Here is a 24,296-nt window from a genome sequence, read left to right on the forward strand (position 1 = left end):
TTTCTCTGATCAGAGAATGGACTGGATCAGAGAATGTTTCCCAGATTTGGCGAATTTGATTTTTCTGGGATCCCTGAATTCTGGATCTGGATTGTCTCTATTTTTTTTTCTGTGCTTACCCACCTAACCAGCATCAGGCAAGATGAGATGGAAGGGCACTAGGTCAGATACTGCAAGGCTTTGCTCCATGCTGCATTGCACATTGCAGAAAACATTGCTGCCACCATCAAGGTGGCAATTAGTTCAATGGGTAAGGATGTCACCACAGGATTCATGGTGACCAGTGGTGGCAAAATCATCCTGACAGTGGCAGACCAAGTGGGCTATAAGCATATTTACTGTGTGGCCCACAAACGTCACCTTGTGATGAAGGACACACTGGGTCTGGATTGTTCTGAGGAACCTTGAACAGACTCTCCAACTTGTGAATTCCAGTGTCTCCTCATGAGATGCCTGCAGATCACACATCTCATGTAGTGTGAAAGCTACTCACCAATTGCTCCAGAACCAGACCTGGCAGGCATGCCAAAGTATCACCGGATCAGCAATCTTAGCACATGTTTAATTCTACCCATGCCATGCTCAAGTGTTTGGTGGAGTAGCTGGCCACCCTCAGTTTTGCTCATGGAGAACAACACTGGGATAGAGAAGAGTCAGTTCAGCCAAGAGGACTGTCTGACCATCACTATCTTGTTTGACGTGACATTGATTATATGGTGGAGTTTTGGTGGCCACACCAAAAATCAAGAGGATCCATGAGGATCAGTGGTTTTTAAGCATGTTTTTGACCTGTGGTGGTGCTGTGAAGTGGTGGGTGCCTGATTTTTTTGGTTCCATTTGTGGCAATAGACATTATATGGGATTGTATGGTGGATTTTGGGTGGCCCCATGTAAAAATCAAGAACATCCATGAGAATCCATGCTTTTGAACCATGTTTTTGCACCATGGCGATGCCATGAAGTGGTGTATGACTGATTTTTTTGATATTTCTGGAAATGGACTTGATCTCGGATTGTATGGCGGACTTTGGGTGGCCCCATGTAAAAATCAAGAAGATCCATGAGGATCTGTGCTTTTGAACCATGTTTTTGTCCCATGGAGGTACCAGAAAGCTGTGGATGGCTGGATTTTTTGCTTCCATTTGTGGCAATGGACATGATCTGGGATTGTATGATGGATTTTGTCTTGCCCCATGTAAAAATCAAGAGGATCCATGAAGATCCGTGCTTTTGAATTAACTTTTTCTGCCGTGGCAGTGCCACAAAGGGATAGATGGCTGAATTTTTGGGTTCCATTTGTGGCAATGGACATGATCTTGGACTGTATGGTGGATTTTGGGTGGCCCCATGGAAAAATCAAGAGCATCCATGAGGATCCGTGCTTTAGATTCATGTTTTGCACCGTGGCAGTGCCACAAAGCAATGGATGGCTTAATTTTTTGGTTCTGTTTCTGGCAATGGACATGATCTGGGAGTGTATGGTGCATTTTGGATGGCCCCATGTAAAAATCAAGAGCATACATGAGGATCCGTGCTTTTTAGCCATGTTTTGCGCTGTGGCGGTGCCACAAAGCAGTGGATGGCTGAAATTTTTGGTTCCATTTGTGGCAATGGACATGATCTGGGATTGTATGATGGATTTTGTCTTGCCCCATGTAAAAATCAAGAGGATCCATGAAGATCCGTGCTTTTGAATTAACTTTTTCTGCCGTGGCAGTGCCACAAAGGGATAGATGGCTGAATTTTTGGGTTCCATTTGTGGCAATGGACATGATCTGGGAGTGTATGGTGGATTTTGGGTGGCCCCATGTAAAAATCAAGAGGATCCATGAGGACCTGTGCTTTTGAACAATGTATTTGCACCAAGGTGATGCCACAAAGACGTGGATGGCTGAATTTTTCATTTCCATTTGTGACAATGGTCATGAGTTGGTATTTTATGGTGGATTTTGGGCAGTCCCACGTAAAAATTAAGAGGGTCCATGAGGATCTGTGCTTTTGAACCACGTTTTCGCGCCGTGGCTGTGCCACGAAGCAGTGAGTTGCTGAATTTTTTGGTCCTATTTGTGGATATGGACATGATCAGGTATTGTGTGGTTGATTTTGGGTGGCCCTACATAAAAATCAAGAGGATCTATGAGGATCCATGCTTTTGGACCATGTTTTTGCACTGTGGGAGTGCCACGAAGGGGTGGATAGCTGTTTTTTGCCCCTTTAGTGGCAATGGACATGATCCGGGATAGTATGGTGGATTTTTGGTGGTCCCATGTAAAAATCTAGAGGATCCATGCGGATCTGTGCTTTTGAACCGTGTTTTTGCTTTGTGGCGGAGCCATGAAGTGGAGAATGGCTGAATTTTTTGGTCCCATTTGTGGCAATGGACATGATCTGTTTTTTTATGGTGGATTTTGAGTGGCCCCACATAAAAATAAAGATGATCCATGAGGATCCGTGTTTTTGAACCATTTTTTTGCACTCCGGCAGTGCCACGAAGAGGTGGATGACAGAATTTTTGGTCCCATTTGTGGCAATGGACATAATTTGATATTATATGGTGGATTTTGGGTGGCGCCATGTAAAAATCAGGAGGATTCATGAGGATCCGTGATTTTAAACCATGTTTTAGCGCCGTTGCGGTGCCATGAACTGGTGAATGGCTGAATTGTTGCTGACATTCATTGTCAATTGACATGATCTGGTTTTTTATGGTGCATTTTGGGTGGCCTACATAAAAATAAAGGGGATCCATGAGGATCTGTGCTTTTGAACCATTTTTTGTTGGTCCCCTTTGTGGCAATGGACATGATCTGGGTGTGTATAGTAGATTTTGGGTGGCCCCATGTAAAAATCAAGAGGATTCTTGAGGATCCATGCTTTTGAACCGTGTTTTTGTGCTGTGGTTGTGCCACAAAGTGGTGGCTGGCTGAATTTGTTGGTGCAATTTGTGGCAAGGATATGATCTGGGATTGTATTGTGGACTTTGGATGACCCAATGTAAAAATCAAGAGGATCTATGAGGATCCGTGCTTTTGAACCATGTTTTTTCACCATGGTGGTGGCATGAAGTGATGGATGGCTTAAATTTTTCTTCCCATTTGTGGCAATAGACCTGATTTGGTATTGTAAGGTGGATTTTAGGTGGCCCCACATAAAAATAAAGAGTATCCTTGAGGATCCGTGCCTCTAGCCATGTTTTTGCTCCGCTGTGGTTTTTTGTCCATTTTGTGACAATGGACATGATCTGGGATTCTAGGGTGGATTTTGGGAGGCACTGTGTAAAAATCAAGAGGTTCCATGAGGATCCGTGCCTTTCTAGCATGTTTTTGCTTTGTGGCGGTGCCACGAAGTGGTGGATGGCTGAATTTTGGGGTCCCATTTGTGGCAATGGACATGATCTTGTATTGTATGGTGGATTTTGCGTGGCCCCATGTAGAAATCAAGTAAATCCTCGAGGATCCGTGCTTTTTAGCATGCTCTTGCCCCATGGTGGATGGCTGAATTTTTGGGTCCCATTTGTGGTAATGGAACTGATCTACTATTGTACGGTGGATTTTGCGTGGCCCCATTTAAAAATCAAGAGGATCCGTGAGGATCCGTTCTTTTGAGCCATGTTTTTGCCCCGTGGTGGTGCCACAAAGAGGTGGATGGCTGAATTTTTCAGTCCCATTTGTGCCAATGGACCTGATCTAGTATGGTATGGTGGATTTTGCATGGCCTCATTTAAAAATCAAAAGGATCTGTGAGGATCCGTGCTTTTGTGCCATGTTTTTGCCCCGTGGCAGCGCCACGAAGAGGTGAACAGCTTAATCTTTGGGTCCCATTTGTGGCAATGAACATGATCGAGTATTCTATGGTGGATTTTGGGTGGCCCCATTTAAAAATCAAGAGGATCCGTGAGCATCCGTGCTTTTGAACCATGTTTTTGCCCCATGGCAGTGCCATGAAGCGGTGAAGTTTTGGGTCCCAATTGTGGCAATGGTCATGATTGAGCATTGTGTGGTGGTTTTTGGGTGACCCGATGAAAAAATCAAGAGGATCCATGAGGTCCGTGGCTTTTTAGCATGTTTTTGATCTAGTATTGTATGGTGGATTTTGCATGGCCCGATTTAAAAATCAAGAGGATCCGTGAGGATCTGTGCTTTTGAACAATGTTTCTGCCCCGTGGCGGCGCCACGAAGGGGTGGACAACTTTATCTTTGGGTCCCATTTTTGGCAATGGACATGATCAAGTATTGTATGGTGTATTTTGGCTGACCCCACGTGAAAATCAAGAGGATCCTTGAGGTTCCGTGCTTTTGAACTATGTTTTTGCCCCGTGGCGGTGCCACTAAGCGGTGGATGGCTGAATTTTTGCATCCCACTTGTGGCAATGGACATGATTGAGTATTGTATGGTGGATTTGGGGTGACCCCATATAAAAATCAAGAAGATCCATGAGGGTCCATGGCTTTCTAGCATGTTTTTGCCTCATGGCGGTGCCACGAAGAGGTGGACAGCTGAATTTTTGGGTCCCATTTGTGGCAATGGACCTGATCTTTTATTGTATGGTGGATTTTGGATAATCCCACGTAAAAATCAAGAGAATCCGTGAGGATCCGTACTTTTGAACCATGTTTTTCTCCCGTGGCAGTGTCACAAAGCGGTGGATGGCTGAATTTTTGGTCCCATTTGTGGCAATGGACATGATCTAGTATTGTATGGTGGATTTTGTGTGACCCTACGTAGAAATCAAGATGATCCGTGAGGATCCATGCTTTTTAGCATGTTTTTGCCACGTGGCGGTGCCACAAAGCGGTGGACGGCTGAATTTTTGGGTCCCATTTGTGGCAATGGACTTGATTGGGTATTGTATGGTGGATTTGGGGTGACCCCATGTAAAAATCAAGAGGATCCATGAGGATCCGTGGCTTTTTAGCATGTTTTTGCTTCATGGCGTTGCCACGAAGAGGTGAACGGCTGAATTTTTGGGTCCCATTTGTGGCAATGGACCTGATATTTTATTATATGGTGGATTTTGGATGATCCCACGTAAAAATCAAGAGGATCCGTGAGGATCCGTGCTGTTGCACCATGTGTTTGCCCCGTGGCGGTGCCACGAAGCGGTGGATGGCTGGTTTTTTTGGTCCAATTTGTGTCAATGGACTTGATTGGGTATTGTATGGTGGATTTGGTTTGGCCCCATGTAAAAATCAATAGGATCCATGAGGATCCGTGCCTTTTTAGCATGTTTTTGTGCCGTGGTAGCACCACGAATTAGTGGATGCATGATTGTTTTGTTGCTGTTTGTAGACTAGGACATGATCTAAAATATGATAGTCTTTTTTCTTTTATTTCAACATAAAAATTATATGAATTCATGAGTATCCGTTTAAAATCATCTGGATCCTGTTTTTACCCACTCCCTAGGTTGCTTCAGGTGAGTAGCCGTGTTGATCTAGTTTACTGGAAAAAATGTATAGGTTGTTAATGTTAACAAATCGGGTGTTAGATGCTCCAGATTAATTATTCCAGATTGAAATTTTGTGCGGATCGTGGTGCTAGCTCATAAGAATTCTAGAGGCACCCATGCCAACAGCATTTCGCTAGTAAACTATAGGTTCCAGTGAGGATGCGTTTAAGGTTAGAAACGAGAGAATTTGCTGTTTTACGTGACATTTTTTAGCTTCGGGGTTTTTGTTTTTCAAAAAGGATTGTTTGAAGGAGAATAATTTTTTTTGCGTTCTGTATCCATTAGCACTACATCAAATTTTGCTTTTATAGACTACAGTCCCAATAAGGCGAACCAAAAGCCAGCGCGTAACCGATTTGTAGATTCTGATGCCCCTCCCCTGGGGTGTAACGCGCATGCTCGTGGACTTGAACCGGAAAAGGAGAATGATGGGGAGAGAATCGTGGGCTCTTATTTAGGGTGAGTGGAGGCGTTCATTAAAAAGTACTTACTTAACCTTTGAGCCTTATCAGCTGAGACGCAATGAAATAACTTTGGCGCGGGTGCAGTTTACCTTTTACCTTGCCTTAACTGCCGGAGCTGGAGAAATACGCGCTTACCGAAAAAAACGGCATCGGCTTTTGTTTGCAGTTCCTCCTGAAATAAGGCCCATTGATATCACTGGTGCTTCTCCGGAGTAAATTTGGTTGAGGCCGTGGTGTGTGTTTCCTGCAACTAAGGGCTGCCATTTTATGCACGTTTACTTGGTGCACATCCAAGTCTCGTAGAGGGGAGGGCAGGGTTAAGGATTGCCGAATTTAGAACCAGTCCGCGTAGCTGGCTGCTCCCCTCACTTGATCTGCAGTAAGTGGCAAAGGATTAGCTGTGGTCCATGAAAAGCCTCAGCTGCTGATGTCTGCAGATCAGATCTCTGTTAAGGCCCAGACTGTTTTCTATCAAAGGGCAACTGTAATCTCTTCAAACTCCTGTATATTCGATCTCTTTAGCAGTGGGTGTGGGTATAATGCCTTGAAATATCTCTCCAGTAGTTTTCCTGTAATTATCTAGCATGCTCAATTCATTTACGCATGGGCTGTGATTAAGGTGCTGTTGGGAAATGTGTGTTTTTCTGCATTTCCCAGCACCGTTGTGGTGCTTCCATGGGTCTCTTGGGGTTATCCTTATGACCTTTCCCAAGCCTGCTTTGCTGTGGTGTTTTGGGAAAGATAATAGCAAAGTTGGAGTGGTCCTCATATGAATGGGAAAGTCTGGATCTTTTCAGGCCTGCCCACATCTGTACCATTTTCCATGCTCCAGTCTCCCAGTGTGGCTATTCCCCCCCCAACAGAGCTTTAAAAAAATCTGCAATTGACATACCATTATAGTTGTATAACAGTTTGTTTATCTGGTTCTCTGATTTCCTAGTGTTTGTTTTTTAAAAAGCAAGTCTTTAAATGCTTTCGTTACAGAGACTTGGTTTAAAATAAAATGAAAGCTAGGAATTTATAGGACTGGATGGACAGATTGTGATAATGCTATAATGATGCATCAATTATAGGTTTAAAATAATAATTAAAAAAAACTCCCTGGTGCTTACGTATGAAACGGTTGCTGCAGGGGATTGGGGCAGGGAAAATTCAGGAAAATCTGCCATGTGCAAAACCCTGTGCCTGCTTCACTATAGCAACAACAGGAAAACCATACAAGCCTATCCCTATATCGAAAACACCTAAGCTCTCAGAAGAGAATATTAAACTCTTGTGTTGCTCCATATTCTTCTTTCTTACCTTGACATACTATAATCTGCCCATTAGTGTAAGAGAAAGCAGCCTCTCTGATACCTTCCCACTGTTCTTTGTGGAAAAGAAATGTGTGAGTCAGGGCAACCTTACATGTTACAGATTTTCTGTGCATGGGTTCCATGCAGTTTGTAAGTGGAAATACTTTCTTTGTAAGAAACTTAACATGTAAAGCCACCCTTACAAGTTGTCTCCATAAAAAGCAAAGACTTGCAACAGATCCAAGATTACGCCCGAGAACAGGATGGTAACTGCCCCACTCCAGTCCTTTCTCTGGCTTGTCCATTGATTTAATCTGTCCCCTGGGGAAAGGAATAGTGGTTCAGGCAGATTCCCTAGGTGCATGGCACTTGTCCGTAGCAATGCCAGTGTATCTCAATGTCCTTTTACTTCTTTCTCTCTGTGTGAGTAAATCAATAAACTGATAGTGGTTTTTCTCTGTCTCAGGGAGTAAAGATTACAAATAATGGCTGTACATAGCTTGATCCGCAGTTTTGGGGCCCTGCTGCTGTCTTCCAGCCCTCGTGTTTCACAGGTATGAGGACCTCATCCCTTTGTTGACTAGATTCTTGTTCTGTTTTTCCTGTTGTGGTTGTATCTCATGCACTGTATATACTAGGATACTTTAACTCAAGCTTGGGGTTGTTGGTGAATTCTTGTCAACAAATTAATGTGACTATTTTCCAGCCACTTGAGGCTTAAACTAAGCTTGGGTTTGCAAGGGCTCAGCTCTGAAACCTGTTTTAGGATTTGGCCAATGGCACATGTACTACAATAAGCAAGAGTGCCTTTAAGCATGCACCAAGTATCAGAGGCCTTTCCTTAACTTAGTAATCAAGACCGCCCCCTCCCTCTTACACACATTTGGAATTAGAGGGCATAAAGTTCAGCATGGAGTGTGTAAGGCTTTGGCTCCTACAACCTTTTGTTTAATGGTTAAGCACTTTCCTTTAGGAGGAAGCTTACCATTATTCTGTGGTAAAATAGCTTCCTTCTCACCTGAAACCTACCAAAGACATGTTCTTGTTTGAGGTGGTATTGGAGAAGAAACAGATGAAAGATACATGTGGTAAGCAAGATCTGTGCATTCCTAATTAAGGCTGCTGAAGTTGCATTGCCTTATTATAAAACTTCAATAATTCCCATGTTTTCCCACTCAGGGACAGTTACTGTTCCAGCACTGCCAAACCCCATCAAACTGTCCCTGAGTGGGAAAACATGGGAATTATTGAAGTATTAGGACAGGGGAGGGGAATTGAGTTGGGAGTGGTAGTATCTGATCCTACTTGCTGTTTTTGGCACTTTGCCACTCTGCAGTCATAAGCTTTCCAATAGGATTTCTGAAAAAACAGCTGCATTAAAATCCTGCTGCAATAGAAACCTTTGCCATGAGATCATTCTCTAACAGTAAGGCTACATTTCTAAAACATAATAAAGAGCAAAAAGTTGCAAGATTTTAACCCAGATCCACTCCATCCAAACACTGGTCTTTGTGAAAGAAATTAAGTTAAACTTAGTAAAGCAGGCTGTTTGCTTTTTCTAGATAACCGTACCTCCCAAGCCCAACTGTCCTTGGCAATTCCATGCGTACTGTAACATCAGCACATCTGCTGTATTGTCTACTTCCAATCCAATGTGGAAATGCCAGATCAAGTACACCACCAGACCCATTGGCATGAAAAAAACAGGAGGCCGAGATCATACAGGTATATTTTCTTAGTAATGGCTCCTCAGCAGACTGTACTGATGTGACCTCGAAACATTAAACAAAATTTATTCAATAACGACAGTTCAGTGAGAACGGAGAATCTTGTTGTGTCCTCTTCTCAGAGAAGGGGATGTTATTTTAAACACTCCACTTTAATATTTTTGTAGTACTTTTAAGGCTTTCCTTATTCATGAATGTACAAGTTTATACCACATGTCACAGCCCTGGTTGTGAGCACTGAGGTAAAGAAATTATTGCCCTCTCTATTTCCAGAATTCTAAACCTATGGAAATTTAAGTGATTGCACATAACATCCAAGTCCTATCAGAGAAATATGAGATGAGAGGAGTGAGGTCCAAGGGGCAACTCTAGGCTGGGTAAGATGGGACAGAGATGAGGTATTGGCAAAAGTTGGGTGTGGTGAGGCTGAAAACACAAAAGTGGGCCTAGGATATGGTTGTGAGGAACATAATGCAGACACTTTGGAAAAGCAAAGTAGATTTGGGTTTAGTCAGATCCCACCAAAAATCTCCACTGACAAAAAGATTTCCATCAGTGAAGTGTGAGTTCTTCACCTGTCCCCCTCATGCAGCAGCCCCAAGTGCCTCCTGCAGTGGAGGAACCCCAGGAATAGCATGTGGGTGGAGTTGGAGGCCTGTAGCAGGAAGGGTGAAGTCGCTGGAAATGTTCTTTGGGTCCAACCTACCGGTTAGCTAGGGGACCTCCCGACAATCCCATCTAAGCAGCTTTGAGTTCCATAATGGAAGAAATATAATAATAAACACAGTCTTTGCAAATTTTGAAGCTGCGAAGGCAAAAGACTTTTCTAGGGTTTGTTGGAGGAAGAGATTGGGAACAAACTGGCATTTTAAAAATGTGTACAATACTTGCTTTTCCTACCTACATTATTTTCCAAGATTACAGACCTGTTTAAGGAGTTGGCCTAATCACAAATCATTTAGCAGGGAAGTAGGCAGCAGTGTGTTCACTCTGGAAGTTAAACTTGAAGTATTTCCAGAAGGCAGAGAGCAACAGGTAGCTTGCATATTAAGTTGCATGTAATTAACCCAGTTTGTAAATAAGTTCTTATGAAGCTATTTTATGAGTCACACCGTTATTCCATCTTGCCCCATATTATCTACTCTAATTGGCAGTGGCTTTTTGAGGCCTCAAGAAGGGTTTTTCTCAGCCTTGATACCTGAGAACCTTTTCAGCTGAAAGTGTCAAGAAATGAACCTGTGAACTTTCTGCATATGACACCTGTGTTCTGTCACTGAGCTGTGGCCCTTCCCAACACGCACGCACATGGGAGGGAACAGGCATGAAAAACCAAAGTAGTAAAAATTAATTAATAGCTTCCCTGATACAAATTGCAGCCTGAAGAAAACAAGCAACGTTGGAGGTTATAGAAAAATTGTGACCAGATAATAGATGCTGGACCATGAATAAAGAAGGGAAATTGGATAAAGAAGGGAAATTTCTCTCGTATCTTAGAGTAAAATAAACAGTTTAATAAAACGTGACAGACATCCAGGCCACAGGGGCATTTCCTAAGTTCATAAGGGGTCCCTTGACATCTACCAATGAAGATGGCTGAAGGCAGTATGTTAAATCTGGCCAACATTAGTGCCCTTCTTAGGAGGGGATCAGTTAGAGAACACAAATAGGCGGCTAACTGGCCAGGTGCCAGAGGTAGTCCCAGATGAATTGGGGAGCATGTTTTCCCAGTTGCCTCGATCAAGCACTGAAACGGAATGTCTAGGAGCCTCCGTTTAATTGTCCGAAATGCTGTAGAAGCAGATGCAAGGTAAAGCAATTCTAAAGATGTACCCATACACATTATTTTTTTATGAATTAGTTCCATCCAATTGGATTTGTAGAAGTCTGAAAGCATTAAGAAAGTAAAAGAATTTGAATCAGAACTGAATAAAAGGCGAAGCCAGAATTTGATTGTTAAGAGCCAGGCCCAAATTTCTAACAGCATCTGTCTGGTTTCAAGACAGATTGCAGCGTATGGGACACAGTTGGGAAGACCCAGAATTTTCCGTAGGAAATAAGATTGTACCCCCTCTATTGAGTGATTGATTGCACTTATCCATACCGGCACTCCCAGCCCTGTAAAATCGGCCAGTATTATCTCCATTTAGCTGAAATGGAGATATTCTGAAATTGAGCAAATGGTGGTTTGCTTAAGGCTATGTAATGAGACTTCCTGACCTCACAGGTCACCAGTGTAGTTGCACCCATGTTCATTTGCTCAGTAATTATTTTTCTTGGGATTCTCAATTTTTTTAAAAGCCCTTGATTTTATTTATTTATTTTACAAAATTTATAGCTTGCCTTTCTGCCTTGGCAAGGGCAACCAAGGCAGCTAACAAATTAAAACATACATAATAAAATCACATTTTAAAATCATTAAAACCAACCCAAAATGACAACCCATCATTAAAGCAATTAAAACCAGAGCTAAAATATATATAGACACTAAAACAACAATTAAAACAAAATATCAGGCTCAGTGATATATGCCTGGTCAGCCCTGTTTTTCCTGTGATTGGCCTGGCATTTAGCAGCAGGATTTTGTAGCCTGGTGAGTTGTTGATATGGGTACCAACATCTCAGTGGCTTGAAGAAGAGCCAGAAAGGGCAGCAGCCTGCTCTTCTTTCACCACCATATTTCCCCCCACCCTACACACTATGCATCATGACACCATCTCTGACTTCATTTTGCCCCCCCCCCCCCCCCGCAAGCACATCTCCTACAATCAGGCAAAGGAACCAGTAAACAGCAAAATGAAGACACACTCATGCTTAATACGGAACTATACAAAAATGAATCAACTCTTTCATGTATATTTAGTGCATATATTTTCCAAAATTATGCACAGCTACAAAGAAAATCCCTTTGCCTAGACTCAGACTACACCCCAAACTCTCCAGAATAGTTCCATCAAACTTCTGAGAAGCTTTCCGACAAGCATGGGGTAGCCACTGAAAAAGTCTGGACTGTTGCAGAGTGAGCCCTAGACAAAGGGGGCACTGATATTAGACCTTGCTGGGCCCAGACAACATTTTAGGATATTATTTTTCTGACAGTTCTTTGATTTTAGTATCTTTCATATTAGAAAATGATTAAGCACTATGTCCACTACAAGGTCGTATCAGTGTGCATGGAATTGGAGGGGGACATAAGCAGCGCTACCGGATGATTGATTTCCGAAGAATGCACTACCAAGAAGGGAAAGAGCAAGATTCCTTTGAGGAGAAAGTGATGCAGGTCCGATATGACCCATGCAGGTAAACTGGCCAGATAATTTTAAAGACTGCTTGGGGAGTATGCCAGTATAACTGGGGCAGGAGTGGCTCAGAAGATTTGTTATACACTGCTTACTTTTCTGCTTTATAACTGAGAGTGAAGCTCGCAGCATGAGCTGACCGTTCTTCATTGGGACTCTCTTGTTGTCCGTGGCAGATCAGCTGACATAGCTCTGGTGGCTGGAGAGAATCGGAAACGCTGGATTATTGCAACAGAAAACATGAAGGCTGGTGACATCATCAAAACTTCCACGCAAATAGGCAGGATGGCAGGTAAAAAGAACCTTACCTGCCACTGTGAAGTGAAGGGCAGTGAGTAGCTTGGGTACAAAATGGATTTTTCAATTTCCTCTGAGTTGTTGTAGATATAGTCACCACTTGTGTATGGCACAGCCTACGGGATGGATCTCAGCTAAAGAGTTGATATTTTTTCTCTTGGGAAGGTTCAGCACAGCCTATTGACATCACACACAAAATTGAACTGAGCTAGAAAACTCAACTCCTTTCTTCTGAGGTTTGAGGATAAAGCCCAGCAAGGCAATTTCTGGGAGAAGGGGCTGAACTTAAACCTTTTATACTGAACAACTCTGCCCAATCTCAGCTCATACTAAGACAGTGTTGTATAGTCAGCATGTTAATTTAATTCTCCTTTAACACAGGGGTGGAATTTTTTGTTTTCCAGTCTTGGCTACTTTATAGGGAGTTAACACAGCAGTGGAATTTTTTGTCTTCCAGTCTTGGCTAAGGAGGGGGATGCATATCCACTTGGGGCTCTACCAGTAGGAACCCTGATCAATAACTTGGAGAGCCATCCTGGTAAAGGAGCACAATATATTCGAGCAGCAGGTCAGTATTGGACTGAGGTTGTTGAGGAAACCTGGTCAGATAGTCAGAACAGCTGGAGACTTTTTCCCCTCTACTTTTTTTTTTTTTTACAGTTTAGGGGAGAACTTCTTTACCATTAGTACCCATGGCTGTTCAGTTAACTTGAAAGTAAAAGCTTCTGAGTTATGGGTGAGAACCAAGTAGCAAAGTGTGCTATAGTATTATCAAAGACAATGTTTCTGATTGGCTGTAGCTTATCCTTTGTGGGGGACGTTGGTATGCAGAGCCTTGACATCTCTAGTGGTTAAAACTCTTCCTCTTGGGTATTGGCTTGACATTAAAACTGTCAAATTTAGGTTTTAGCCTAGTAAGAAGTAAATCAAACCGAACAGTTTCAGTCATACAGGTAATTATACATCCTGTCCATGAAGTATTGCTCTGCTTAAAATGACATAAATGAAGAAAGGACAGTCCTGAGCTACAGGTTAAGTCTGGAACACTTGCAGGAATGTGGGTGACATTTCACAGGCTGAGCAATAGTTTGGGAAAGAACATAATTTCCTCTTCCTACATAATTTCTGGATTCAAATATCAACTGCAGTAGTTTGGGAAGAAGCAATAGGGAAGTATCTCCCATGCTGCTACCAGTAAGCGCAAATTGGGTTGTAGCTAGACTTAAGGATAGAGAATCGAGCTGATGTTCTCTTTCATTGCTGTCGCAGGAACCTGTGGAATATTATTGAGGAAGGTGAATGGAACAGCCATAATACAGTTGCCCTCTAAGAGGCAAATGGAGGTACTGTCATGATAAAAAATGTTATGAAACCTCAGCCAGGGAGATGACTACACGCTTTTCTGGCTTGTGGCAGCTGATGAGTTTGTGGGGTGGGTGGGGGGTGGAGCATGCCTACATGAGAACCCTCTGGGCCCCTAATTTGGTAATGTGAAGGGTGTTCGTGCTAAAACAAAACTATAAGAAAAGGTAGCTTTCAAAAAATTGTGGTATAATGTATAATAACAAATATGGAGTTTTTACACAGATATTGTTCCTGTGTGGAGTGTACTGCTTATGTTTATTTACTTTTATGTTCAGTCCAGTTTCATTTGTGATGCAGATGCATGAGACTGAACATTGCATAGTGTTTGCATATTCGAAATGGGCTCTCTCTCTTTTTTAAAATGTTGTTTAGCTGGCTACATGTTGGGCCACTCTGTGTGTGTATACTGTACATATGATGGAAGTAGTCCTGTGGAGTTGTATAGTTCTTCAGTACTGTTTTGTCCATACCATGAAATTACCAATTCAGGAATATAATCTTTTGGCATTAGGAACTCAGGAAGAACACACAGACTTACCTATTGGCTGCCTTTGTGTGTCATATATAAAATGGCTAGCAATGGGAAGCCTCTCGCCTTAGACTTTTCATGCCTAACAGAGAAGCTATTAATAGTGAATTTGTTGCTAACTGCATTGTGAAGTGCCATTTAAAATGATGTGGATTATGTCTGGACTTAACTATTTTTGCGTAATTAGCAGCAGGGATTATACCTATCAGTATATCCTGCTTTGATTACTCTTTTTACCCTTATAGGTGCTGGAGACGTGCATAGCTACAGTTGGACGTGTTTCCAATGTTGAACACAACAGACGGATCATTGGGAAAGCTGGGCGGAACCGGTGGTTAGGAAAGCGCCCACAAAGTGGCCTGTGGCACCGCAAAGGAGGCTGGGCAGGACGGAAGATCAAACCACTCCCACCTATGAAGAGCTATGTGAATTTGCCAACAGCAGCTACACGTGTTTGATTTGGAGACTTCATTTCTTTTGTATTGGTGGCATCCTAGGATACTGTTAATAAATCTACCCTTGTTTGAAGTAACAACAAAACCAGTGTGCATTCTTTATATAAGGGCTGAATCCCACAGAATGGTCTTGGCACAGAGTGAATCCTATGCAGAGTTAATGGAAAAACCCATTAAAATAGTAGTCTTATGCATGCTTAGCTCTGCATAGAATTGCAATGCTAGTTTAATGCAATGAGTGCATTGCAATGAAAGTTAGCCTGATCTGTAGTTTAGCATCAAACCATATACTTCTGTGTATTGTCGAAGGCTTTCACGGCCGGAGAACGATGGTTGTTGTGGGTTTTCCGGGCTGTATTGTCGTGGTCTTGGCATTGTAGTTCCTGACGTTTCGCCAGCAGCTGTGGCTGGCATCTTCAGAGGTGTAACACCAAAAGACAGAGATCTCTCAGTGTCACAGTGTGGAAAAGATGTTGGCAGGTCATTTGTATCTACTCAGGAGGGGTGGGGTTGAGCTGAGTCATCCTGTAAGAGTTTCCCAGGGTGTGGAATGCTAATGGCGGGAGGCTTCACTGTATCCTGAGGAGGTTCTTTTGCATATGGATTGGTGCTTGATGTGCTAATCTTCTCTGCAGGGCTATTGTCGAGTATAGAGTGTTTTGTTAGCCTGGTGTTTTTCAGAACTGGAAACCATGCTCTGTTCATTCTTAAGGTTTCTTCTTTCCTTTTGAAGTTTTGCTTATGCTTGTGAATTTCAATGGCTTCCCTGTGCAGTCTGACAAAGTAGTTGGAAGTGTTGTCCAGTATTTTGGTGTGGACAAGTTTACATCGGGACCACAAAGCGTAGCATCCAGACAAGAATAAAAGAACATGAAAGACACTGCAGACTTGGACAACCTGAAAAATCAGCAGTGGCTGAACATAGCCTAACTCAAACAGGGCACAGTATCTTATTCCAGGACACCAAAATACTGAGTGCTGACACTTCTCATTTTGGAAAGTAACAATGAAGGATTCAGCACGTGCTTGTCTTACAATGATAGAAGTGGAAACCACAGCGATAGCATCTCCACAGTGAATCAGACAACACATACAAGTTATCTAGTCAACATGCCAAGTAGAACAAGAAATGATCCAATAGAAGAGAATGTTTGAAAGTATCTGGCTTTAATTTCAACTTAACCTGCTTGTATGCCTGAGTCTTGCTCTCTTAGGCTCAATCATCCATCTGTGAAACAGGAATTCATATAAAACTGAAATATTAAAAACTTCACCAATTGAGGTCTTCCATAACTTAGGGGATAAGCTCTCCTGGGGTAGACAGTACAATCTTAAGAAGAGTTACACCAGTCTAAGCCAATTGAAATCAATGAGCTTAGACTGGAGAAATTCTGGTTAGGACTGAGAAGGTAACATGTTTTGGAACTGTAGAGAAGCTTGGGTCTGATGGGGTCAGGTTTCTTGATACCTTTGCCTTGGCATTTTATCCACTGCAGCCTCTTCAAAGGATGAAATAGAAGGGCCCGGTATGAGACAATAGCAGAGGGAAGAATGTTCAGGAGAGGATTCAGTGAAATGAAGTGTATTTCCTCCTTTCTGTATCACCTTACCATAGATCCTCATTCATAAATACAGGAATCACGTGACTGTATACCAAGATTTTTACACCTTTATTCACTGTACAGTTGATGATGGCGATGAAAGTAGGCAAGGATGAAAGTAGGGTGAGTTCTGAAAATGGCTGAGGGGTATGTTTTTAAAAAGATGTCACTGGGTGGTTTTAATATTTATTTTACAGTCCACCTTTCTCGCTGAGACTCAAAGCAGATTACACATTGTAAGTCATTGCAATCAATAGGATGAGGAAGCTAATAGGCAATGTAGTAGGACTAGGATTACAAGCATTTGAGACAAAGCAAAAAGTATTAGACGTATGTCAAACAGCAGAGAAAATAGCACTACAGAAGTAGAATTCAGTAGGATAATGCATACAACAAACATAACACATAGCAGCATAGTCTACAGGCCTGTTCCTTTTATAAAAGTGTCTGCTTATTAAAAAGGTAGTTATTTCTCAGAAGCTCATGTTATGTAATAGTTTATGAAGCTAATGCCGGTTGTGAAAAAGAGTATTTTAAAAATAAAGTGCCTTCAGTATACGTGCAGCAGCAGATAACTACAGCAAAGAAATAACGCAAGGCAGAATATCGTAATTCTAAGCCATATTAATAATGTAGACACCTGAACGGTGATCACACGTTCAACTATACAGATGTTTTTTTTGCGGGGGGGGGACCTCCCTCAAGATCCCGCCTCGCGGGCGGAAAAGCGCTCTTCCCAGTAGCCAACAGCGGGGACGTCTTTCCCCTTTCGGACAAGGCGCTCCCGCGACCACTGGAATTTTCCTCGTGTGGGGACCTGTACTGCGTCATTAGGAGAGACATGCGCAGAAACACGGAAGAGGTGAGGCACTGACTAGACTGGACAAGTATGGGCCAGGATGCTGACTGGATGTATCTATTGGTCAGGCCTTTGAGTCGCGGCTAAGGGAGGCCTGCGCCTTCTTCCTTCGGCGCTCCGTGCGCTTCGTACTCGCCGAGCTTGCAGCATAGTAAGACTACCCCGTTCCTTCGCGGAGCGTTCGGGGCACGGCTCTGGCAGCCGTCCGCTTTATCCCTGCTAGGGATCTCGTAAGCCCCGCCCTCCCACAGTCCCCGCCTCTTACAACTAGGTTGCCAGCCTTCTTTGTAAAGGGGGCTCGCCCCTGCCCTGGGACTGGGAGGAAGATCTGTGCCTTCGGAAACCTGACTGTGGAACAATGCCACCAGGGGTGGGGGAGCCGTAATACTACGTTTTTATAACATTTATATGGCCCTTTTTAATGATCAGACCATGACCAATAATGCTGGCTAAGTGTGAGCATTGATCCAGAGGAGTTAGCCGTGTTAATCTGTAGTTGCAAAATAGTAGAGAGTCCAGTAGCACCTTTAAGACTAACCAACTTTATTGTAGCATTAACTTTCGAAAACTACAGCTCTCTTCATCAGATGCAGAAATGTGAGCAGTAATGCAATTTTACAATTACCCTGTAATGTAGTTTGGTACTGTTGCATCTGACGAAGAGAACTGTGGTTCTTGAAAGCTTATGCTACAGTAAAGTTGGTTAGTCTTAAAAATGCTACTGGACTCTTTACTATTTTGGTACTATTATTTCTTTATTTCAGATGTGGGGAGAGTAGCTTGCTTGAAGTTGCATGGATCCTTTCTTTCCATCCACAGCCAATACTTCTGTAGGTAGGGAAACAGGTCTCTGTAGTAGCTGCTGGAACAAAAGGAGAACTGATCCAATGTAAGATAAAAAAGTTCAATGCCCCCTGCATTGCACCTCACCAATTCAATTCACAGCTCACACATTTGCTATTAATCTTGTATTGGTGGGCAGGCAGGAAGTAGGGGTAGCAACTTAGGACCATGTAGCACCCTTAAGGAGTCTGGATTTGGCTTCTGAGCTACCTGGTTCAGGCTATTGTGGCATTAAACTCTGGTTTTGATGCTGAATTTGATACTAGCATCATATCCTTACCAACTGATGTTGAATCTGTATTATTGGTATGACAATAATTTGTATTGTCTATTGAACAAAAAAAAAATCTTGTCCCAAATAGGTTGTTCATAAGCAGTAAATTAGAATGTAACAGGCACACAGAGCAGCAGTAAATTACAATATACAAAATTTCTGTGCAGCATCAGTCTGTAGTCTCATTAGATATAGCATGGAACAAATGGGCTGCAGTGGCTTTCAAGAGACTCTGTGCCATATCTGGCAGAACAGTTGCTGGGTACTGGGCTCTTGCCCATCATCGCCTGTGGTTGGGCTGTTTGGGGGTTGCAGCTAAATTTTGCAACAGTACTCAAGCACTTCGTTCTCCATATGCTTCAGAAGGATATTCACTAGAATCTCCTGGAGTCTGTAGATCTTCTATAGTCTAGGCCTGAAGTAGGATGTTTTGGCTAGCAATATATTTCTAGAAGCTATGTGTGAACGGTGTTAGAGTTGCCAATGTTAGGATTTGTTGACGTTCACAATGTTCTTTGAAGGGGCAATGGATAAGTTGCGGAGCCCAGATTGGTGCAAATGTGCTTCTCTCCTCCAGGCAAATGGTGCCTACAACAACCTTTATATACAATAGTTGTTCCAGAGCAACATTTCTTTATTTTGCTAGAATGGATTCTCTGCCGTGAGTTTTCTGAGGCGAGGTAGTTGCAGTGGCTTGACGTGGCTTCCCTCTACACCAGCAGATGTGTCTCCTGTCATGGTGAGTGAGAGGCAAAATGGCAATGTGCTAGTCCATCTTGAACTCAAGCTGCAGGCCTGTCCTGAGGAGTTAATCCGGGAGCGGCATGGCCCCATTGGACATACTGAGTACTTGATTCGCTGGAATGTCGTCAACTTGGAGAATGGTATGGGAAGCAGCACCAGTGCCTCTCCCACAGAGAACACAGTGGAAAACATCCTGATGTGGATGTCAGCAGATGATGTTTATGCAAACTGTCCCATGCTGCTGGGTATCAGGAAGCACAAGGAGCAGCAGGAGAGGAAAGCATCATTCCTTCCTGATGTCTTGCTGGATGAGGCCTCATTTTTGGAGATGAAGGCTGATGTCAGGAACCTGGTGCAGCGGGCTGCTGAGCAGATGGTCAGCGCCACAGTGTCTCAAGCCTCCATCCTTAATACAATGCATGTGCTCAGTGCCTATGCCAGTATAAGCTCGCTGACAGGTGTCTTCAGGGAGACAGGTGCCCTGGATCTGCTGATGACGATGTTGTGTAACGAGGATAAGCAAATTCGGTGCAGTGCTTCCAAGATGCTGAAGGCTCTGGCTTCCCATGATACCGGTAAGACACATCAAAGGGTATGAGCAGAGTTGTTCATTTTAGAGAATTAGGATGCAGTTCCTATTAAAAACTTCATAACTATCTCCAGGGTTGGGGTAATACCTAAATGTTGAACCATCAAGACAAGTTGAGGTTGACTGTCTGCTATAAGAAGTCAACTTAGATTTGATGAATGTATTTCAAAGTCCCTCAAAAGTGGTATCTCAGAAAAAAGGGAAAGTTGATAATTTGATTCCACAGTCCTCAGGGCCTGTAATTGAACAGAGAAAGGTTAAAAATGGGTTTTTGGATCAAAGCAAGCAGGACAAACATAGTGCATAATCTAAAATTAGTCTCCACCATAGTTAATATAAGAACACCCTCATTTCCCCTTGACTTTCAGCTTTTTAAGGGACCTGTAGGATCTGTTTGGTATGACAGAAACATTTGACTATGGCTGCCATTCCTCTGCCAGGGTCAGGGGGAGGCAAACACACATAAAATGTGCTTGCGCTTCTGCGTCACAGCAGAAAATAATAATATTTTCTGGCATGATGTGGAAGCTACCAGCTGCACCAGGAAATGATACCCCCAAACACTAAGTTTGGGGGCAGTTTTTAGTGAATCTTCCCCCATTGTGACTCATCGTTTCTGCATTGTGCCAGAACATGACACTGAGCTTGGGGGTGATTTTTAGCTAATTGGTCCCCAGCGTGACCTGAAGCTTCCGTGTCATGCCAGAAAATGATAACATTTTCCAGTGTGAAGGGTAGGCGGAGGAGCATGTGTGTGCAGGGGTAAGTACCTGCTGCTCCCCTGACCCCCACCACTTAGTTTGGCCCTTGGGAGACCTGGCAATCCTGCATTTGTCTAGCCATGGGCTTCAATGTTTGAGGCTGGAAGCTGCTATTATTCTCACTGTCTTCTTCTCAGAAGACTAAAGGTGCAATCTAATCTTACCTCCACCAAGGACAAAAGCAAATTTGCAAAGAATTCTGCACAGAATGCAGATAAGGAGTCTCAAGACCTGAAACTTCTTGGCTCCCCTCCAGCCTCATGAAAAATTCTGGAGAACTTGAAAGCACACTCTTTTGTTTCATTTTAATTAATCTAAAGGGTACTAGATGGACTATGTTTGTGGATTTTGCTTTGGACAAATGGGGTCACCTGTGTAACTTAAGTTCTGAAAATTATGATTAGATTTCCTTATATATGGGGGGGACCCAGTCATCTTAATGGTACTGTATTTCAGCATCCATCTGCTCATCTTTTTATAATAGTTCAGTGGACTGTTCCATAGTTCTAATGTAAAACTTGATCCATTCCTAACATCTGTTACTAACATCTGTTCTATGTAATAGCTTTGGATACAGTTCTGGTGCCTGTTTCATTGACATTTTCAAACTACCAAGGGGCTGAGGGCTGGACTAGACTGTTTCTGTGCAAGACTGATTGCCTCTGCTCAGCATATCAGCAGGCTTAAAACCCTTCATGGCCCGTCACATAATCAAATAAGTGGAGACTTCTGTCACACAGGAAAGAGTCATGAATTCTTGCCGTTTCGCCAGCAGCTGTGGCTGGCATCTTCAGAGGTGTAGCACCAAAAGACAGAGATCTCTCAGTGTCACAGTGTGGAAACGTCAGGAACTACGGCAATACAGCCCGGAAAACCCACAACAACCATCGTTCTCCAGCCGTGAAAGCCTTCGACAATACAACATATACAAAATTCGAAACTACTTCCAATTTAAAATTTAAACATTCGATCAGATAGTAAGGACCTTTGCAGTTGGACTCAGACAACATAAATAGAAACCAAAACACAACCCAAAAATAATGCCATAATGCGACAAGCAGGTTGCCAAGGTAGAAGACAGTGCAGTAAAAAATCTCTCTCTCTCTCTCTCTCTCTCTTTTCTGCCACAATTCCATTCTGCCACAATTCCCAAGGTCTGAAAGTATGAACACACACACACACACAGATATAGATATATCCGATCATAATATATATATATTAAAACAACAACATTGCAATGGACTGCAATCCTCGTGCCTTGTAAAAGTGATCTCCAGAGCTGTTCCATTATACTACATTACCAATCCCTTTATAAAAATTCCCTAACGAACATTTCTGTTTAGTGCATTCTGGAAAATGATAGAAATGACGGGGTCAGGAAGGCCTTTCTACAAGATGAGATGTAGGGGCCATCACAGAGTATGCGTGTAAATGGACAGCTGTTGCAATGTGGCACTTTTACTCTTGCCTTTTAAGCTTGAGGTTTCCTCATCAGAAAAATCATCGAGACCCTTTCTCTAACATTCTACCCTGAATCACCTCAGTTTATGGCCTGGGATGTCACATACTTGCATGTTGTTTAAAAGAAATGACTTCCATTCTGCCACAATTCCCAAGGCCTGAAAGTATGAACAAACACATATACACATGAAATTGCCTTAAACTGAGTCATACCATTAGTCTGTCAAGGTCAGCATTGTCTGCTCTGGCTGGCAGCATCTCTCCTGGGTCTCAAGCCAGAGATCACTCACATCACCTACTGCCTGGTGCTTTTAACTGGACACAGCAGGAATGGAACCTAGGACCTACATGCAAAGCAGGTGCTCTACTACTGAGCCATGACTTCTCCCTCATTCTACAGGGTACCATAGACTGAGGGAAACACTGAATTGACATTTCTGGTTCTAGGAAGCAGAGCCTATGTTCTCTTGTCCCTGAGCCAGCAGGATGGTATTGAACACCACATGGACTTCGACAGTTGCTACACCCTCCTTGAGCTGTTTGCAGAGACAACATCCTCAGAAGAGCACTGTATGTCCTTTGAAGGGATCCCCCTTCCTCAGGTATTAACTGATAATTCTGTAGAGAAGCATGAAGCTCCTTTTTGAAGAGGTGGTACCAAGTTACAGCTTGGAAGTATCTCTGTGCAGATAGCAGAAACAAACCTGTGTTTGTTCATAATGGGCATGAACTTGATTTAATGTTGGGCTCACAAACTTCCTTCTTCACTTCTCTCCTTGATTGGCATGCTGAGATTTAAGAGTTCAGTCTTCAATTAATTCCAATTGCTCCAAAAGAAACAAACATCACTTAAGATGCCTATGTTCTGACATCATAACAAATTGGAATTAGCTGGAGTCTTCAATCTGGGTGAGGGGAGAGGGTGAGTGAGTCCCCAAATTAATCAGATTTGTGTCCATCCCAGACAAATTTGATTTTGTTCATGATGCCTGATTTGAAACTGAGAAGCACATGAGACGGTTTTGGAGGGCTTGGGAGAGCTATGCAAAGAAGGCTAGGCGAGGAAACCGCAGAGTTACATTTATATTATGCTTTTATAATAATTTCAAAGTCTGACAAGTTGTACTTATCTGATAGTTCAGCCCTCAGTCTCCTGCCTGGAATCCCTCTCTGCTACTGATGATGTCTAATTAGCACAGCAGGACTGCTTTCCTTGTTCCTCTCCCTTTTCATCACAAGGGTGACTAACAAGTGGCGTGCATCAATGGAAAAAGCAGTGATTATATTGAATATTGAACTACAGTATGAAAAGTATGCTGGAATTTGAGAATCAGTGTTGGGTGAACTAAGGCCTATTGACATGTAACATCTGTTTGTAAGAAAAAACAGTGCATGTTCACTTTGAAGATGAACCTGTGGACCAGTACCTGGATAAACGGGTTTAAATCACACATTCTGCTGTACATGCCTTGAATGTAACATGAGAATTACTTAACACATGGACTGTAGATGTGTTTTCTATGACATGTGAGCAGAGCTGTGGGCTGGGCTGATCCAAAGTGGGGGGTGGGATGGGAAGCAGCAGCGAGGGTGACCTTTTTATCTGTTTCAGATTCCAGGGAAATTACTTTTTTCTCTGGCCAAGCGATACCTCTGTGTTACCTTCCTGATGGGCAAGCGGAACAGCACTACTGAACCAGGAGGGGAACAGGAGGGCTCTGTGGCTTCTACTGCAAATTGCAGGGAACAGAGAAGGACGCAATGTGAGTTTGACTTCAGCATGGCCATGGCCAGCCTCATGTCAGAGTTGGTGCAGGTTATGGGCTGGGATCATAATCGAGAGCTCACAGAAAGGCAGCCTCAAGTTGCTCAGTCTATCTTCCAGCCCCAAGTTCCCACCTATGCCACCATCCAGTCAGCCACACACCTGCCCCAGAAAGAGGTCTGTACCTTCAAGACACGCTCTGCCTTTCCCAGTTGCAGTGGCTATGTGGAATACATGCAAGAGAAGCTGGTGCATGGCATGCGCGTGCGCATGTTGGAAGACTACGAAAAAATCTGTGCAGGAGATGAGGGGGAGTTCCTTCACAGCAATAATGGCACCCCTCCTGTTCAGGTACTGCTAACTGTTGGGCAGAGTTGGGCTAGGAGATTCCGGGCTATGGCAGCTGGGGGGGGGGCTGGCACTGAGATTCAGCTTTAGGCTAATTCAGTTTCTGAAGTTCTTGCATGCACCTGTGCTTGCATCTGTTGTGTGAACAAAAGTGTTTTGGGTGGCTACTGGGGG

The 24,296-nt window shown here is 43.2% G+C and overlaps 2 protein-coding genes across 4 annotated transcripts in view; both read left to right on the forward strand.

The window, feature by feature from the left end:
- Positions 1 to 5,840: 5,840 nt before the first annotated feature.
- MRPL2 (mitochondrial ribosomal protein L2) lies at positions 5,841 to 14,962 on the forward strand. Its single transcript, XM_054969973.1, has 8 exons — positions 5,841 to 5,908; positions 7,675 to 7,762; positions 8,771 to 8,933; positions 12,091 to 12,232; positions 12,408 to 12,523; positions 12,986 to 13,096; positions 13,798 to 13,871; positions 14,668 to 14,962. The coding sequence occupies exons 2-8, from the start codon at positions 7,694 to 7,696 to the stop codon at positions 14,878 to 14,880; spliced, it is 888 nt and encodes a 295-aa protein (XP_054825948.1). The 5' UTR covers positions 5,841 to 5,908; positions 7,675 to 7,693; the 3' UTR covers positions 14,881 to 14,962.
- Positions 14,963 to 17,368: 2,406 nt separating this feature from the next.
- Positions 17,369 to 24,296, forward strand: part of CUL7 (cullin 7) — a 30,142-nt gene continuing 23,214 nt past the window's right edge. For all 3 annotated transcript variants that reach the window (XR_008597385.1, XM_054984289.1, XM_054984300.1), the window contains exons 1-4: positions 17,369 to 17,488; positions 19,101 to 19,773; positions 22,457 to 22,611; positions 23,622 to 24,125. Coding sequence is in view for 2 of the 3 variants with exons in the window: in XM_054984289.1 (XP_054840264.1) it covers positions 19,191 to 19,773; positions 22,457 to 22,611; positions 23,622 to 24,125 (1,242 nt within the window). In the remaining variant the exon portion in view is untranslated. The remainder of the gene's footprint in view (positions 17,489 to 19,100; positions 19,774 to 22,456; positions 22,612 to 23,621; positions 24,126 to 24,296) is intronic.

This window comes from Eublepharis macularius, chromosome 1, assembly GCF_028583425.1.
Source record: "Eublepharis macularius isolate TG4126 chromosome 1, MPM_Emac_v1.0, whole genome shotgun sequence".
Classification (NCBI taxonomy): domain Eukaryota; kingdom Metazoa; phylum Chordata; class Lepidosauria; order Squamata; family Eublepharidae; genus Eublepharis; species Eublepharis macularius.

Excerpts from the sequence above, each read along its gene's own strand:
- MRPL2 (XM_054969973.1), top strand. The coding sequence starts at position 7,694 with ATGGCTGTACATAGCTTGATCCGCAGTTTTGGGGCCCTGCTGCTGTCT. Across the intron at positions 12,233-12,407 it reads GTCCGATATGACCCATGCAG|ATCAGCTGACATAGCTCTGG; the intron begins GTAAACTGGCCA and ends TGTCCGTGGCAG. Across the intron at positions 13,872-14,667 it reads CCTCTAAGAGGCAAATGGAG|GTGCTGGAGACGTGCATAGC; the intron begins GTACTGTCATGA and ends TTACCCTTATAG.